We start from the raw sequence: 19,020 nt of genomic DNA, 5'->3' as shown, positions 1-19,020 counted from the left end.
GGGCTAGGAGCTCACTAGGAAGGAACCATAGAAGCCATGGGTGCTCCACCTGGAGAGTCCACTTAACCAAGAGATGGTGTCTTGACCTGTCAGTGCAATAGTTCTCTACCCCTCCCCTGTCATTAGCTCCCCTTCTCATGATTCCTGGGCTCCCTCCATTGGGAGAGGCTGGTATTTCTAAGGTATGTCCCACACATCAGCTGTCTGCACATAATTTGTCCCCTTTCCTGTAGCACCGAGGCTCCAGAGGACAGTGTCCGTTAGTGACTGACTCCTTGAGGAGTCCAGGGGGAGGGAGAGAAGAGGACTGCTTTTACAATCTTCGTAAATGACAAGAGCTTTGGGAGAGCCATGGACTGCAGCTTCAGAGCCACCACCCATGATGCAATGGCCATGAGGATAAGGGTTGAAACTGGAGCTCCATCTCTTCTCTTTGTCACATCTCTGTTTTTTGTTTTTGTTTTTGTTTTTGCCCCAGGACTCTTGATGCTGCTGCTGTTGCCATTGGGAGCTGCAGCCCAGAAAACTAGTGGTGAGTCTGCCCAGCCAGCCCCCCTGATGACATAAGCTGGGGAGTGCATGCTGGGGCCTTGGTCCTGCCACCAATAAGAGGGGAAGTGGGGGCATATTCTTGAGGTAAGGCTCTGGTCCCCTGGAGAAACTGCTCTACCTCCCCAGATGTCCAGAGCTTTCTGTCTTTTTCCTCTTCCAATGGCAGCTATCCCTCTCTCCTTCCTCCACTTCCCCTCTTCTGCTCCTGGACACCCAGCTGGCAGCAGGCTTCCTCCATTTCTTGAGCTTTCTGACTGTGGTCTCTGACCCCACACCCTTTGCCCCCACAGGCTGTGCTCGCTGGTGCCCTCCGAAATCCACATGTGTCAATGCCACCACTTGTCGCTGCTCTCCAGGATTCAGTTCTTTGTCTGGGGAGATCTTCAGCAGCCCCTTGGAGAGTTGTGATGGTACAACTTGTGACTTGGGTGGTGGAGGGGCATGGAGATGGTGACGGGAGGTATTGGGGGGAAGGTGTTCTACTCTATGCCTCATGTTGCTGGTCTGTAAATTGGAGATAATCTTTGTACCTACCCTCCACGAATGGAGTGAGATTTAAAATTTATGTGTGTGAAGAACAGAAAGAGATTACTACAGAGCAGAGTGTCAAATACAAGTTATTATCATAGTCACTGCTGTTATTACTGTGATAATTCTCATAGCACAAGGAAAGGAGAGAGTAGTCGAAGCAACAGAAGGAAAGAAACACCTAGGACCTGGAAGCTCAGGCTCTCATCCTGATGTGAGCTCACCAGGAACACCAGGCCTCTTACCATTATGTTTTTCCACCTGACTTGTCACAGCAATCCCATGAAGCAAGCAGAGCTACATGGTTTTTTAAATGATCAAATTTGGATTCAAAGAGATTGAGTGATTTGTCACTCAATTCTAGGAGGAAGAACCTAGGTCTGGTTTGAAAACAGATTTTATTCTTCACCCAGACAGGGTTACAAAAGGAGATTATATTACTTAAAAATAATTAAGGTGGTTAATTTTGTGTTATGTGAATTTTACACTGAAAATAAGGAAAAAGGAAATTATAGTGTTTTTACACCAATTTCATTAATTAAAATTGTGTTAGATGGATATTTTCTTATAACAAAGGAAAGTATTCCTAGTGTTAGAAAAGAAAAAAATACTCTTAAAATTTCCCAGTAGTCTGTGTAGTGTATTTATGGGTGATTTTCTTAGCTTTCATTCTTATTTTACTTTTTCTTTGTCCTTCTAAATATCTGTGTGTCATTTGATATTTGGGGGAAAGTAAATTTTATCATGGAAAAAAAGGTGATGTTACTCTCGCCATGCCCCTCCATGTTGTAGAGGTATCCCTACAGATCCCCCATGTATTTGTATGTGTATGTTGTGGAAACTCTTGGCTGGGTGAGCATGGCAAGGAGACATGGCTGGTGTGATTGGATCCCAGGTCCTTTCTGGGAGCACACCTGTCAGGTTGAGGATTTCTCATCATTGTGTCTTCCCCTTCTGCACACCTCATTCTCACCTGTCTCCCACCCCACCCCACCCCACCCAACAACCTTGAAGGCAGGTGTCCAGCCATTGCCACCATCTGAGAGAAGAGGTCAGTCCCATCCACCAGGTGGGGGTGAACATGAATGTGTAAGGTGTGTCTTCCCACATTCTGTCATGTCCTGGTGCTGACACCCAAGCCTGGACCTGGGACCTTAGAAGGGAAGTCTAGGAGTTCTGGTGGGAAACTGCTCTGGAGGAGACAAGTTGCCTGCCCTGACTCAGCGTGATGCCACGAGTCCTTTCAGGCTCTGAAAGTCTTTGGTTTCCTGATTGGAACGTACAGAAGAAACATTCTGTCTCTGCATTTTGATACATTCCTGTCTTGTAGATTCTTTTTTTTTTCCTGTCTTGTAGATTCTTTTTGAACAGTTATTTTTAGCCAGTGATGTGTAGCCCCAGCTCTGTGGGTCCTGAAGCTACTCAAAAAAACCTTTCTGGAGGGGATCTTTGCTCTCATGTTTAGAGAACAGACAGAGATAAGATTCCAGAAATGCCCGCAGTGACTCAGCTGTGAGAACTGCATGCTGCTTCCTCATTTCATATCTGCGATGGGCTCTGATAAGAGGAACTTCCTCCAGGGTTGGAGGTAGCAAGTCTCCTCCAGAAACATCCTCAGGCTTCTTGAAAATGCCTGATGTTGAGAGCTTGCGGGGGCAGGTGATGAGTACTCTGAGGTGTACTAAGGTCACCATGAGTAATTGAAGGTGGAAACTATCAACGGGCAGGGGCCTGACCACCTGGCTTTATCTTCAGGTGTGAATGGTAAGTTTTAACAGTCAATGACTGCTTTCACTGACTTAGCATCAAGAGTGGGCTTCAGTGCCACTGTCACCTTGATTGGAGCCCAACTCCACATCCCCAATAGTGTAAACAGATTATAGTGCTTTCGTCCACCTCACAAGGCCTGCAGAAGGGGATGCAGACCTCCTCGTAGCTCCCATTCTAAAACAACAGAGTATCTGAATCTAGGTGCCGTCAGACCCAACCAGAGAGTAGAGATGAGCAGAGCAGGTAGCAGGCTTTCTAGAGCAGCTGGCTCCAGCTCAGACCTGCTCCAGGAATGCCACCTGCAAGCTGAGTTCTCTCCAGTCCCGTTGGCAGAGTCAGGCTGGAGGTCAGGCCTCTGCCCTGCAGGAACTAACACCTTTGGGAGGTGACCCTTTGCCCTGTTGTGTTCCAGACATTGATGAGTGTGGACCACCTCCGTTGGTGTCCTGTGGACGGTTAGCAGACTGTCAGAACACAGAGGGGAGCTACCACTGCATGTGCAGCCCGGGATACGCGCTTGCTTCTGGGGCAACGACGTTCATGAATGAGAGTGAGAACACATGTCGAGGTAGGAACCTCCCTACATCTTCTATCTCTGCATCCATGAGGTTTGGGATCACTCACCCCACTTTCTCCAGGCTCAGAAAACACTCTGGGCATCTACCCGGCATAATGATTTTTCCAAACTCCAAGACTCAGAACCCTCTGCAGAGGGTCACTTCTGTAATTTTGGAATGTCCTCCATACCCACCTGGCATTTCCTTTTTCTTTTTTTTTCTTTTCTCTTCTTTTATCTATTTATTTTCAAATTTTATTTATTTATTTATTTATTTATTTATTTATTTATTTATTTATTTATTAAAGACTTTATTTATCTATTCATGACACACACACACACACACACACACACACACATACAGAGGCAGAGACACAGGCAGAGGGAGAAGCAGGCCCCATGCTAGGAGCCTGATATGGGACTCGATCTCGGGACTCCAGGATCACGCCCCTGGCTGAAGGCAGGAGTCAAACCATTGAGTCACCCAGGGATCCCCTATTTTCAAATTTTATTTAAATTCCAGTTAGTTAACATATAGTGTAATAATTAGTTTCAGGTGTAGAATTTAGTGATTCATCACCTCCATACAACATTCACTGCTCATCAGGACAAGTTCCCTCCTTTGTCCCCATCACCTACTTAGCCCATCGCCCACTCACCTCCTGTCTGGTAACCAGCAGTTTATTTTCTACAGTTAAGAGTCTAGTTTCCTGGTTTGCCTCCCTCCACTGCTATTCATCTGTTTTGTTTCTTAAATTCCATATATGAAGGCCATCATATAATATTCATCTTTCTCTGATTGATATATATCACTTAGCATAATATGTTGTAGCTCCATCCACGTCATTGTTAATGGCAAGATTTCATTATTTTTGATGGCTGAGTAATATTCTATTGGATATGTACACCACATCTTCCTTGATCATTCATTAGCTGATGGACATGTGGGCTCTTTCTATAGTCTGGCTATTGTTCATAATACTGCTATAAATACTGGGGTGCATGAATCTCTTTGAATCAGTTTTGTGTCCTTTGAGAAAATATCTAGTTGGCATCTTATTTTCATAAAATAAGCAAAATAAGCTTTATTTTCATAAAGCAAAAGAGAGAGATGGCATCAAGATATTTCACAATTGGAAGCATGTGTGTTCCAACACAATATCCATCTTGTTCACCATCATCAATGACTGCCATGATGAGTCCTGCCCCCACTGTAGTCCACATGGGCTTGGCCACACTGGGAGCCCTGTCATACCCCTGGGCCCTGAAGGATCAGGGATACTGTCCAGAAACATGGGAGGAAGGATATTTGAAGCAATGCCCATTGTCCCTTGCTGGCCCTGCTCCTGGCCAACAACTCCATCTGGAGAAGAGGCTTCCTGGCATCTTGACATGGCTTTTCATGTTTGGCCTCTATCTATTACCCCATGCAAGGTTCTGTCTGACTGTCCCTAATAATTTCAATTCACTGAACTGTGGCAAATATGATCAGCATCTGGGATGTTGTTGTGTTGTTGGTGGGTAATGTGGACCAGCCCTCAATACTCAGAGATTCAAGTGAATGGAAGAGGCTGCCATCTGGACCAAATGGCAAGAGAGGGCATATTGGAGACCATTGCCCCAGACTGATGGTCTTCCAAGGGGGTCAACACAAGTCCCATGATGACTCAGACCAGTTGGGGACAGAAGATGAAGGCTGAGCCCATTCGGAGGGCCCACGGGTCCATGTCCTTTGTAGAGACACAGGGCCAAGAAGACAGAAACATCTTCCACCCCTCACTATCAGCACATGACCCCATTCCAGCTACTCAGCCCCTGCTTAGTGCTGGCTTTACTCAGGTGTGGATTCTCACCACTTCCTGCCAGTCAGGGAAGGTCTTCTTGGGAATCAGAAAAAGTCACCTTCATCACCTGAAGGTCACTTGGCTGAACATAACCTCCTTGTCCACCTCAGCTTGGTGCCCACTGTCTAGGTGGCCCCGGACTGTCTGGCATCATCTCCATTCTCCCTTCCTCTGTAGAAAGTTTTCTTTTGAGGAGCCTGGCCCAGGTTTGGTCTTGGTCCATTTCCACAGAGCTGGAGTCTCAGAGACATAGTGGATGAGGGAGGGCTGTCTTGCTAGGTCACCAGGATTCCAAGGGGAAGTTAGGCAGCAAGAAGTTGACCTGGAAAATTAGGAAAAAAACCATCGCTGGGATCTCAGATAGTCCTGCTTGGGGAACACAGCATTTGCCCTGCACTTGATTCTGAGGAAGGCCCACCCTGGACTTGTCTAAGTCCTCAAAATGGGACTAGGTGGCCATGAGGTCCCTGCCTCAGCTGGGAGCTGCCACGAGAGGCCAAGGGAACCAGAGCTGGCAGATAGGGAGGACTTAGGCTGATTCCTGCCACATCTGGACAACAGAACATCAGGGCCACCATACTGGCCCATAGGATGCCTCTGTGTAAATTAGAAAAGGCACACACTCATTGAAGTCAAGAAAGCAGGGGCTTCCAGATGTTTCTATCCCAGAAAACAGGTGTAGGCATCCATCTCCCTCTCTTTTCTCCTGAAGATGTGGATGAATGTCAGCTGAAACCCAGAGTGTGTAAAAGCCGCGGCATCTGCACCAACACCAAAGGCAGCTATACCTGCAAGTGCCCACCTGGCTTTGAGCTCAATCTGGGCGACCTGAACCTGTGCACAGGTAGAGGCCCTGGAAGATGCTGTGAGGCTGTGCTGGAGCTGAGGAGAGGCCGAGGCAGATCCCGCAGCCCCAGGAGGAGAGAGAAGACCCTCAGTTTCCAGAAACACCGGGGGTTTGCTCTGCCCAAGGATTCACCTCCCCAGAAGATACCACCACAGAGCAGGGAGGCAGCAGGGCCTTTCAGGCCTGGGGTTCCTTTGTGGAGGTTCCAGAAGATATTTGGGTCCCCCACTTGCCCCTGTTCATCTGTAACACTCAAGCAGGAAGTATCTCTATATGTCTGAGAAGGGAGCCTCAATTTTGAGCTGAGGAGGAAATGAGTAAGAGCCTTGATTGGGAGGTCCAGTTCCCGTGACTCTGTTTCCCTCTTTGCCATAGTTATTGCCTGAAAATGGGGGATAGTGTCCCTGCTGAGCTCATCTTGAAGGAAGCTTCCATGAGGAGATTTGGCAGTGGAGAGGCAGCCATACTTTCAGGAATGGTGCGTGCTCAGTGCAGGCAGTGAGGAGACAGGAAACCTGGCCTGGGTAGGGCAGGGCTGACCCTCTGGGATATGTCTAATAAGGACAGGGATGCAGCTTGGGACAGCATTGGTGCCATTCCCGAGCCCCCATCAGTCAACACAAGGGCATCTCAGTGTCACAACCTCCCTGGTTAGAGGCCCGTCATAGCCTCCCCCCTTTAACCACCCCCACAATCCGCACCATATGTGAAGAGACTTAGCTTTGTCTGGAATGACACATATTCCTGGTTCTCCCCTGTCCACTTTGCAGGGAAATTATGGAGTTTTTACAGAGGAAAATGCTATCATTACATTTATATTGACAGGCTAGGTGGCTGGTACATGGTGTGTGTGTGTGTGTGTGTGTGTGTGTGTGTGTGTGTGTGGTATTCTTGATGTAAAGAGCTAAGGAGTCTGAGAGTAGGGAAGGAAGGATGGCCAGTGAGGGGAGGAGACTCTGACCTTCTGACTTTGTCCTCAGATGTGAATGAATGTACCTCGGGGCAGAACCCATGCCACAACTCCACCCACTGCCTCAACAACATCGGTGGCTATGAGTGCCGCTGCCGCCCGGGATGGAAGCCGGTTCCTGGATCCCCCAATGGCCCAAAAAGCACCGTCTGTGAAGGTCCAGAGCTCAGACGCCACATCCTGGAGACCCACACTCAGAACATCTGATCACATATTCAGTGACACCCACACAAACCAAGCAGCATGAACGCTGGGGGCGTCCTGCCCTACCAGGCATTAATTCCTTTGAGGCTGCATGGGAAAAGATCTGGGGTTTCCCGGGGAAGGAGCTGGGGTACAGAGGAGCAGGCTCCTTGGAGACCCCAGGCAGCAGCTAATTACTAACTGGGACAAAGGTATTTCTATATTCACAACCTGCACATCAGTACAGGGATCACATGCTAGGTGTCAGGCTTCCACAAACTTCCCATAAGCCCTGCATCACCAGGTTGTGGGGTCAGCAGGTGATATCACCTCCCATCAATGGGAGACACTAACACAGGAAACAGGAGCAGGGCATGGAGAGGAAAGGTGTTCTGATTCCCGTCTTTGTGCCCCCAGATGTGGACGAGTGCAGCTCCGGGAAGCATACGTGCCATTACTCCACTGTCTGCATCAACACTGTGGGCTCCTACAAGTGCCGCTGCCGCCGGGGCTGGAAGCCCAAACCTAGATTCCAGGATAAGCAACTGAACACCACCTGCGAAGGTACCTGGTCTCACCTGACCCCAGACCCCACCCCAACACAGACACACTCTTTTTTTTTTTTTTAAGATTTATTTATTTATTCGTAAGAGAGAGAGAGAGAGAGAGAGAGAAAGAGAGAGGGAGAGAGGCAGAGACACAGGCAGAGGGAGAAGCAGGCTCCATGCTGGGAGCCCGATGCGGGACTCGATCCCAGGATCCCATGATCGTGCCCTGGGCCAAAGGCAGGCGCCAAACCGCTGCGCCACCCAGGGATCCCCAGACACACTCTTTTTTCTTGTATATTTTTTAAATTGAAGTTTGATTTGCCAACATATGGTATGACACCCAGTGCTCATACCGTCAAGTGCCTCCTCAGTGCCCGTCACCTAGTCACCCCATCCCCCTGCCCACCTCCCCTTCCACTACCCCTTGTTCATTTTCCAGAGTTAGGAGTCTCTCATGTTCTGTCATCCTCACTGATATTTCCCACTCATTTTCTCTCCTTTCCCCTTTGATCCCTTTCACTGTTTTTTATATTCCCCATATGAATGAGACCATATAATGTTTGTCCTTCTCCTATTGACTTATTTCACTCAGCATAATACCCTCCAGTTCCATCCAGGTCGAAGCAAATGGTGGGTATTTGTCATTTGTAATGGCTGAGTAATATTCAAATGTATATATACACATCTTCTTTATCCATTCATCTTTCAATGGACACCGAGGCTCTTTCCACATTTTGGCTATTGTGGACATTGCTGCTATAAGCATTGTGGTGAGACAGACACAGACACTCTTACAAGTAATGAAAATCTGTTTTAGTCCCTGCAGAGATGTCCTTCCCCAACTGGAACCCACCCCCTGGAATCAAGAGCCAGGTGAGTGGCCCCAGCAGGGACCAGGAGGCAGGCATCCCTCTGTGCAGCCTGACTGATCCACCCATTTTCCCCAAGCTCCCACATCCACATGTGAGGATCTCTGACCTTTCTCATCTCTCTTCTAGAGACTGTCTAATTTCTTTGAAAGAGTCCAAGAGCTGCACAGAGACTTCAAGCCAGCCTTGGCTCAGGAAACCATCCAGGTAAGGGCACACCCCAGGAGAGGCAAGGTGGAGGCATCCCATAGAGGCCTGGGAGCAGGAAGCCCCAACACAATGCCGCCTCTCTGAGGCCCTGTTTCTCCCAGGGTGGATGGGAAGAGCAGACATGCAGACATTGGTACTCATTGTTAACACCCACCTGAGCCCATAAATGACTTTTTTTCCTGCTGTTTGTGGACATTGGGCTAATTTCATTCTTGGTATTTGTGAAAAAGGGTTGACTATGTGTGGCTGGATTGTAGAGGCAAAGACCCAGGGACTCTGAATCAGTAACACCTTTATCTACCAATGAGTCTCCAGGGTCTGTTTCTGGGGTTGAGTGGGCAGGGTCTTCATGGCTCACTAGCTCTGTGTCCTCATTCCTCTAGGACCTCATACAGGAGGTAGATGAGCTGCTGGAGATTCCCGGGGATCTGGAGGCCCTGCCCCACTCAGAGCAGCATTGTGTGGCCACTAACCTGCTTGTTGGCCTGGAAGGTGTCCTCAGAAATGTAAGCCAGGCCATGCCCAATGGGCCATGGACCTTCAATGCATCTGCAGGCACAGGTAAATTCTGGAGACTGCCCCAAGCTCCTGATCTGTCTGTTCCCCATCTCATTTGTCCCCCGAATTCACTGGAGGGAGTGAATATATGTATCCCTCAGTGTTACATCCATAAACCAGTCAGTAAGAGGTTAAATGAATAAAACTAAATCATACACATTTTTATTGTAATATAAGTTATCAGCAGATGATATAATTATAAAGAATTTAAGATAAAATAGAAACATCTCATGAGAAGACAATTTGCTAAACTTTTAAGAAAAAATTTGATATTATTTGATAACTAAGTATGATTTATTTTATTGAGGTAAAACTCATGTATCATAAAATACAGAATCAATGCCCAGAAGTCAGTGGCATTTCTATACACTAACAATGAGACTGAAAAAAGAGAAATAAAGGAGTCAATCCCATTTACAATTGCACCCAAAAGCATAAGATACCTAGGAATAAACCTAACCAAAGAGGTGAAGGATCTATACCCTAAAAACTATAGAACACTTCTGAAAGATATGAGGAAGACACAAAGAGGTGGAAAAATATTCCTTGCTCATGGATTGGCAGAATTAATATTGTGAAAATGTCAATGTTACCCAGGTCTTTACACGTTTAATGCAATCCCTATCAAAATACCATGGACTTTTTTCAGAGAGTTAGAACAAATTAATTTAAGATTTCTGTGGAAGCAGAAAAGGCCCCGAATAGCCAGGGGAATTTTAAAAAAGAAAACCATATCTGGGGGCATCACAATGCCAGATTTCAGGTTGTACTACAAAGCTGTGGTCATCAAGACAGTGTGGTACTGGCACAAAAACAGACACATAGATCAATGGAACAGAATAGAGAACCCAGAAGTGGACCCTCAATTTTATGGTCAACTAATATTCGATAAAGGAGGAAAGACTATCCACTGGAAGAAAGACAGTCTCTTCAATAAGTGGTGCTGGGAAAATTGGACATCCACATGCAGAAGAATGAAACTAGACCACTCTCTTGCACCATACACAAAGATAAACTCAAAATGGATGAAAGACCTAATGTGAGACAAGATTCCATCAAAATCCTAGAGGAGAACACAGGCAACACCCTTTTTGAACTCAGCCACAGCAATTTCTTGCAAGATTCCATCAAAATCCTAAAGGAGAACACAGGCAACACCCTTTTTGAACTTAGCCACAGTAACTTCTTGCAAGATACATCCACGAAGGCAAAAGAACAAAAGCAAAAATGAACATTTGGGACTTCATCAAGATAAGAAGCTTTTGCACAGCAAAGGATACAGTTAACAAAACTAAAAGACAACCTACAGAAAGGGAGAAGATATCTGCAAATGATGTATCAGATAAAGGGCTAGTTTCCAAGATCTATAAAGAACTTCTTAAACTCAACACCAAAGAAACAAACAATCCAATCATGAAATGGGCAAAAGACATGAAGAGAAATCTCACAGAGGAAGACATAGACATGGCCAACATGCACATGAGAAAATGCTCTGCATCACTTGCCATCAGGGAAATACAAATCAAAACCACAATGAGATACCACCTCACACCAGTGAGAATGGGGAACATTTGATAGAATTCCCCTGGGAAGCCATCTGGCCCTGGACTCTTCTGTCTTGGGAGGTTTTTGATGACTGCTTCAATTTCCTCCCTGGTTATTGGCCTGTTCAGGTTTTCTATTTCTTCCTGTTCCAGTTTTGGTAGTTTGTGGCTTTCCAGGAATGCGTCCATTTCTTCTAGATTGCCTAATTTATTGGCGTATAGCTGTTCATAATATGTTTTTAAAATCATTTGTATTTCCTTGGTATTGGTAGTGATCTCCCCTTTCTCATTCATGATTTTATTTTATTTTTTTTCATTCATGATTTTATTAATTTGAGTCTCCTCTCTCTTCTTTTTAATAAGGTTGGCTAATGGTTTACCTATCTTATTAATTCTTTCAAAGAACAAACTCCTGGTTCTGTTGATCTGTTCCACAGTTCTTCTGGTCTCAATTTCGTTGAGTTCTGCTCGAATTTTAATTAACTCTCTTCTTCTGCTGGGTGTAGGGTCCATCTGCTGTTTCTTCTCTAACTCCTTTATGTGTAAGGTTAGCTTTTGTATTTGAGTTCTTTCCAGTTTTTGAATGGATGCTTGTATTGCGATGTATTTCGCCCTTAGGACTGCTTTTGCTGCATCCCAAAGATTTTGAACGGTTGTATCTTCATTCTCATTAGTTTCCATGAATCTTTTAAATTCTTCCTTAATTTCCTGGTTGACCCTTTCATCTTTTAGCAGGATGGTCCTTAACCTCCACGTGTTTGAGGTCCTTCCAAACTTCTTGTTGTGATTTAGTTCTAATTTCAAGGCATTATGGTCTGAGAATACGCAGGGGACGATCCCAATCTTTTGGTATCAGTTCAGACCCAATTTGTGACCCAGTATGTGGTCTATTCTGGAGAAAGTTCCATGTGCACTTGAGAAGAATGCGTATTCAGTTGAGTTTGGATGTGAAGTTCTGTCTAATTCTGTGAAATCCATCTGGTCCAGTGTATCATTTAAAGCTCTCATTTCTTTGGAGATATTGTGTTTAGAAGACCTATCCAGTGTAGAAAGCGCTAGATTGAAGTCATCAAGTATAAGTGTATTATTATCTAATTATGTCTTAACTTTGGTTATTAATTGATTGATATTTTTGGCAGCTCCCACATTCAGGGCATATATATTGAGGATTGTTAAGTCCTCTTGTTGGATAGATCCTTTAAGTATGATATAGTGTCCCTCTTCATCTCTCACTACAGTCTTCGGGGTAAATTTTAGTTTATCGGATATAAGGATGGCTACCCCTGCTTTCTTTTGAGGACCATTTGAATGGTAAATGGTTCTCCAACCTTTTATTTTCAGGCTGTAGGTGTCCTTCTGTCTAAAATGAGTCTCTTGCAGACAGAAAATAGATGGGTCCTGCTTTTTTTTTAATTTTTTTTTATTTATTTATGATAGTCACACACACACAGAGAGAGAGAGAGAGGCAGAGACATAGGCAGAGGGAGAAGCAGGCTCCATGCACCGGGAGCCTGATGTGGGATTCGATCCTGGGTTCCAGGATCGCGCCCTGGGCCAAAGGCAGGCACCAAACCGCTGCGCCACCCAGGGATCCCAAGGGTCCTGCTTTTTTATCCAGTCTGAAACCTTGGGCCTTTTGATGGGGTCATTAAGCCCATTCACGTTCAGAGTTACTATTGAGAGATATGAGTTTAGTGTCATTATGATATCTATTCAGTCCTTGTTTTTGTGGATTGTTCCACTGGCCTTCTTCTTAAAGGGGAATTTTAAGAGTCCCCCTTAAAATTTCTTGCAGAGCTGGTTTGGAGGTCACATATTCTTTCAGTTCCTGCCTGTCTTGGAAGCTCTTTATCTCTCCTTCCATTCTGAATGAGAGTCTTGCTGGATAAAGTATTCTTGGTTGCATGTTTTTCTCATTTAGGACCTTGAGTATATCCTGCCATCCCTTTCTGGCCTGCCAGGTCTCTGTGGAGAGGTCTGCTGTTACCCTAATACTCCTCCCCATAAAAGTCAGGGATTTCTTGTCTCTTGCTGCTTTAAGGATCTTCTCTTTATCTTTGAATTTGCAAGCTTCACTATTAAATGTCGAGGTGTTGAATGGTTTTTATTGATTTTAGGGGGGATCTCTCTATTTCCTGGATCTGAATGCCTGTTTCCCTTCCCAGATTAGGAAAGTTTTCAGCTATGATTTGTTCAAATACATATTCTGGACCTCTGTCACTTTCGGCATCCTCGGGAACCCCAATTAAACGTAGGTTTTTCTTCCTCAGGCTGTCATTTATTTCCCTTAATCTATCCTCATGATCTTTTAATTGTTTGTCTCTTTTTCCCTCAGTTTCCCTCTTTGCTATCAACTTGTCTTCTATGTCACTCACTCGTTCTTCCACCTCGTTAACCCTTGTCGTTAGGACTTCTAGTTTGGATTGCATCTCATTCAATTGATTTTTAATTTCTGCCTGATTAGATCTAAATTCTGCAGTCATGAAGTCTCTTGAGTCCTTTATGCTTTTTTCTAGAGCTACCAGTAGCTTTATAATTGTACTTTGAATTGGCTTTCTGACATTGAATTGTAATCCAGATTTTGTAACTCTGTGGGAGAGAGGACTGTTTCTGATTCTTTCTTTTGAGGTGAGGTTTTCCTTCTAGTCATTTTGCTCAGTGCAGAGTGGCCAAAAGCAAGTTGTATTGGGAAAAGGAGAAAAAAAGCGGAGAGAAAGAAGGAAACAAAAGAGAAAAAGAAAAAAAAGAAAAAAGGAAGTAAAAAAGAAAAAAAGAGAAGAAAAAGAGAAAGAAAAAGAAAGTAAGGGAAAGAAGGTGGGGAAAGCAAACAGAAATCAAAAAGCAAAAAAAAAAAAACAAAAAAAAAAAACAAAAAAAAAAAACAAACCCCACGGGGGAGTATCTTCTGCTTCTGTATACTTTAAGTCCCTTGACTTCCCCTGGAACTTGTCCGTCTAGCTGGTCTTCTGGGGGAGGGGCCTGTTGTGCTGATTTTCAGGTTTAGCACTTGGGGGAGCTGCTCTGCCCCCTGCGTGGTGCAGGGCTCCGTGGCGGTTGTTTACCCCGTGAGGCCCCTAGAGGAACAAGCCCAGTGGCCGCGGCCAGCTCTAGAGCCCTGGATTCAGCTCCCGCAGTAGCTATGGAGCTCTCAGCCTGCAGGGGCCTGGAGGCTCCGGGTCGGGGCCGCTGATCTGCTCAGCTCGGGGCAGGAGCGTCCTTGCTGTCCTGGGCCCTCCCGGCCTCTGCCTGTTCCGGGGGGAGGCCGGATCCTGGGCTGTGTCCCGGCGCCCAGTGCTCCCGGGCCTGCGCTGTTAGATTCGTGCTCCCGGCCACACAGCCCCCTCCACGGAGCCCCCACCCGAGCCCCCCGCCCCCCCCCCGAGCTGCTCCCGCCCCGCAGTCCCCTCCACGGAGCCGCCGCCAGAGCCCTCCGAGCTGCTCTGGGTCCCACCGTGCGCGCTGCAGCCCTTAGGGAGCTCGGGGCACTCTCCAGGGTGCGCAGGTGTCTGTTAGTGTCCCAGGGAGCCTGAGGGCATCCCCCCCTCCTGCGGTCCTGCTCTAATTCACTGCGAGCCCCTTTCCGCCCGGGAAGGTTGGTGCAGCTCCTGATTCTCCGGGTCGAAGCCTCCTGTCCTGGGGACACTCGCCCTGGCCTCAGCCTGGCTCCTTGCGGGGCCCCTCCCCCTTGGATGCCTTTTGTTTCTTTATTTCTTTTCCCCCCGTCTTCCTACCTTGATAGAAGCGTGAACTCTTCTCACTGTAGCATTCCAGCTGTTCTCTCTTTAAGTCTCAGGCTGAATTCTTCGATTTTCAGGATGATTTGAAGGTTATCTAGGTAATTTGGTGGGGACAGGTGACTTGGGGACCCTACTCTTCCGCCATCTTATTATCTTCTATTATTTTGTAGTTTGTATGTCTCTAGGAATTTTTCACTTTCATCTAGGTTATCCGTTTGTTGGTGTCCAGTTGCTCATAGTATATTGCTCATAGTAAAGTTGTCCCTTTATAAATTCAGCATGTGTGTTTTCGTGTGTTTGTGTGTATGGAAACACATATATAAAATAATGATATTATAGCAGCTACTATAGGCAGAATTACTAACCTACTTCTCTTATATAACTCCTACCACTCATAGACCTGTCCCTGGAGGTGCAGGAGGAAGGATACAGAAATGTCACTTTGAGTCAGAATCTGGCAAAGATGATGCTGAAATGGGATGTGGTGCACAAATCTGGTGACTCAGGTAATGGCTGAGATGGGAGGAAGGTCACAAGTTGCCCCAGGATGTGACAGGCAGGGAACTGAAGGATAAAGGGATAGAGGATGTTTAGTAGGCCACAAAGAGTGCACCTGAGGAGGACAGGGCTCTGTTGTGCACCCCAAGGTTTCAACATGGTCTTGTCCTGCAGGTCCTTCTGTGGTGGGCCTCCTCTCTACTCCAGGAATGGGCAAGTTGCTGGCGGAGGCTCCCCTGGTCCTGGAGCCTGAGAAGCAGGAAGTTCTGCATGGGGCACCCAAAGGCTTGCTGCAGGGAGTCTCCTCTGTCCTGCTCTCAGACGTCATCTCTGTGTTTATGAGCAACAAGGTCACCCAGAAGCTCAGCTCCCCTGTCACTTTCATCTTCTCTCACCATGTGAGTGCTGGTGCATGGGGCTGTGGATGTGGAAGGAGGCTGGAAGGAGCCTGGGTCCTGGGCACAGCCTCGCTGCCTAGCTCAGCCTTGAGGTTCTGCAGGGAGGTCCCCCATGAGTGCATCATTCCCCCAGGAAAGGCCTTTGCTAGCCAGCTTTGGATATGCATTTCTGAGCACCAGAACCACTGGCTCCCACCTATGCTCTTCCTACAGTCAGCGACCCACGAGCCAAAACTAAAGGTGTTCTGTGTCTTCTGGGAGCACAGTCAAGATGAATGTGGTCATTGGTCCACCAGAGGCTGCACAGTGGTGGACAGTGGAGACACCAGTACCACCTGCCAGTGCACTCATCTCAGCAGCTTTGCCGTCCTCATGACCCACTATGATGTGCAGGTGAGAGCCCTGAGAGGGACTGCATCCCTTGTCTATTGCTCTGTAACATAGTTCCTCCATGTAGGGGCTTTAGAAAAATAGAAATTTATATCTTGTGGTTTCTTCAGAGCAGCAGTCAGGCATGGTGTGGCTCAGTTGCTGTTCAGGGTCTTATAAGCCTGAAATAAGCCAGAGCTGTATTCTCTTCTAAGGCTCAGATTCCTCCTTGAGCTCCCTGGTTACTGGTAGGTTTCAGTTCCTTGCAGTTGTAGGACTGGGGTTCCACTTTCTAGCAATCTCTGAGCAGGAGATCATGCTCAGCAACTAGGGGCTACCTGCATTCTTTCTGTCATGGGCTCTTAGAGTGTATCGGCATTTCTTTTTTTTTTTAAATTTTATATATACTGAATTTAGTTAACATTCACTGTATTTTCAGTTTCAGGGATAGAATTTTTTGATAATATTTTATTTTATTATTTATTTATTTATTTTTAATAATAAATTTATTTTTTATTGGTGTTCAATTTGCCAACATACAGAATAACACCCAGTGCTCATCCCGTCAAGTGCCACCCTCAGTGCCCGCCACCCAGTCACCCCCACCCCTCACCCTCCTCCCCTTCCACCACCCCTAGTTCGTTTCCCAGAGTTAGGAGTCTTCCATGTTCTGTCTCCCTTTCTGATATTTCCTACCCATTTCTTCTCCCTTCCCCTCTATTCCCTTTCACTATTATTTATATTCCCCAAATGAATGAGAACATACAATGTTTGTCCCTCTCTGATTGACTTACTTCACTCAGCATAATACCTTCCAGTTCCATCCACGTTGAAGCAAATGGTGGGTATTTGTCATTTCTAATGGCTGAGTAATATTCCATTGTATACATAAACCACATCTTCTTTATCCATTCATCTTTCGATGGACACCAAGGCTCTTTCCACAGTTTGGCTATTGTGGACATTAGCTATAATGTCCACCCTGCTATAAACATCGGGGTGCAGGTCTCCTGATGTTTCATGATCAGGGATAGAATTTAGTGATTCATCAGCTGCATATAACACCTAGTCCTCATTATATCAAGTGCCCTCCTTAATGCCCATCACTCAGTCACCCCATTCCCTTATACATCTCCCCTCCAGCAACCCTGTTTGTTTCCTATAGTTAAGAGTCTCTTGCTGTTTGCCTCCCTATTTTCCTCTTATTTTATTTTTCCTTCACTTCGCCTATGTTCATCTGTTTTGTATCTTAAATTCCAGATATTAGTGAAATCACATGGTATTGATCTTTCTCTGAGTGACTTATTTTGTTTAGCCTAATACCCTCTAGTTCCCTCTATGTTGTTGCAAATGACAAAATTTCATTCTTTTTGACGGCTGGGTAAACATTACATTGCTTATATAACCCTCCTCTTCCTTATCCATTTATCTGTTGATGGATATCTGGGTTCTTTCCAATTCTGGCTATTTTGGCCATTACTGCTATAACCATTGGGGTGTATGTGACCCTTTAAGTCATTATGTTTGTATACTTTGGATAATATCTAGAGGTGCCATAGCTGGGTGGTAGTATAACTTTAACTTTTTGAGGAACCTCCACACTGTTTTTGAAAGTGGCTGCACCAATTTCCATTACCACTATGGTGTAAGAGGGTTCCCCCTTCTCCACATCTTTGTCAACATCTGTTGTTTCCTGAGTCGTTAACTGTAGCCATTCCGACAGCCATGAGGTGGTATCTCCTTGTGGTTTTGATTTGTATTTCCTTGATGGCGAGTGATGTGGAGCATTTTTTCAGGTGCTTGTTGGCCATATATGTCTTCTTTGGAGAAATGTCTGTTCATGTGGTCTGCCCATTTCTTGACTGGATTGTTTGTTTTTCAGGTGTGGAGTTTGATATGTTCATTATAGATTTTGGATATTAGCCCTCTATCTGAGAAGTCTTTTGCAAATATCTTCTCCCATTCTGTAGGTTGTCTTTTAATTTCATTGACTGTTTCCTTTGCTGTGCAAAAGCTTTTTATTCTGATGAAGTACCAAAGGTTCATTTTTGGTATTTTTTTTCCTCTTGCCTTTGGAGACTGTCTAGCAACAAGTTGCTGCAGCAAGATCTAAGAGGTTGTTTCTTGTGTTTTCTAGAATTGATGGATTCCTGTCTCACATTGAGGTCTTTCATCCTTTTTGAGTTTATTTTTGCATTTGATGTAAGAAAGTGGTCCAGTTTCATTCTCCTGCATGTGGCTGTCCATGTATCCCAACACATTTTTTTCTTTAAATTCATATATTTATTTTATTTTATTTTTTAAATAATAAATTTATTTTTTATTGGTGTTCAATTTACCGACATATAGAATAACACCCAGTTTTTTTTCCAACACATTTTGTTGAAGAGAATATTTTTTTCCATTGGATATTATTTCCTGTTTTGTCAAAATCAGTTGGCCATAGAGTTGGGAATCCATTTTTGGGTTCTGTATTCTGTTTCAGCCTATTAGCATTTGTAACCTGTAGCCAGGAGGAGAAGCTCCCTCACCTCAAATGCTCTCATACTTTGAGTCTTTTTCTTCAGGAGAGCTCAGAGCTTTTGAGGGCTCACTGATTTGGCCATCCTTCCCAGGATAAAATGCCTCCCTAAAGTCAACTGACATAGGACCCAAATTCCATCTGCAAAATCCTTTCACCACAGGACCCAATCTGGCATTAACTGAAAATCTGGAAGAAAGTGTATGTACACATTCTATCATTCATTGCCAAATTAGAGTTTTGCTTATCACAAGAGTCTTTAGGGCTGGAAATCTGTAGACAGGGGCTCTCAAGGGCTGCAGAAGGATGATTTTGTGGTGGCAGAGGTCCAAGGGGGCCAGGAATGCCAGTGGGTGTAGGTGGGTTAGGAACTATGTTTGCCTGCTCCCCTGGTTAGGTGAGCTGGTTACTTCCTCTGGATTACCATAACCAAAGACTTACTTAGGCGATCTGTAAAGTAAAATAAACTGTTGTGAGTTCTGAGGCTTTGTCTTGAGTGAGGACCCTCCTATCCCTCA

The 19,020-nt window shown here is 45.5% G+C and overlaps 1 protein-coding gene across 3 annotated transcripts in view; it reads left to right on the top strand.

The window, feature by feature from the left end:
• The window catches only part of LOC144290416 (adhesion G protein-coupled receptor E2), a 38,508-nt gene that overhangs the window by 1,190 nt on the left and 18,298 nt on the right, over positions 1-19,020 (top strand). For 2 of the 3 annotated variants that reach the window (XR_013358087.1, XM_077859624.1), the window contains exons 2-12: positions 479-532; positions 843-962; positions 3,263-3,418; positions 7,078-7,224; positions 7,668-7,814; positions 8,616-8,671; positions 8,797-8,874; positions 9,261-9,438; positions 15,115-15,222; positions 15,389-15,612; positions 15,826-16,005. Coding sequence is in view for 2 of the 3 variants with exons in the window: in XM_077859624.1 (XP_077715750.1) it covers positions 479-532; positions 843-962; positions 3,263-3,418; positions 7,078-7,224; positions 7,668-7,814; positions 8,616-8,671; positions 8,797-8,874; positions 9,261-9,438; positions 15,115-15,222; positions 15,389-15,612; positions 15,826-16,005 (1,448 nt within the window). In the remaining variant the exon portion in view is untranslated. Of the gene's footprint in view, positions 1-478; positions 533-842; positions 963-3,262; positions 3,419-5,962; positions 6,095-7,077; positions 7,225-7,667; positions 7,815-8,615; positions 8,672-8,796; positions 8,875-9,260; positions 9,439-15,114; positions 15,223-15,388; positions 15,613-15,825; positions 16,006-19,020 lie in introns of all 3 variants that reach the window. The other variant, XM_077859625.1, reaches the window with a different exon arrangement.

Source organism: Canis aureus, chromosome 19, assembly GCF_053574225.1.
Source record: "Canis aureus isolate CA01 chromosome 19, VMU_Caureus_v.1.0, whole genome shotgun sequence".
Taxonomy (NCBI): Eukaryota; Metazoa; Chordata; class Mammalia; order Carnivora; family Canidae; genus Canis; species Canis aureus.
This window is presented reverse-complemented; position numbering and strand designations above follow the sequence as displayed.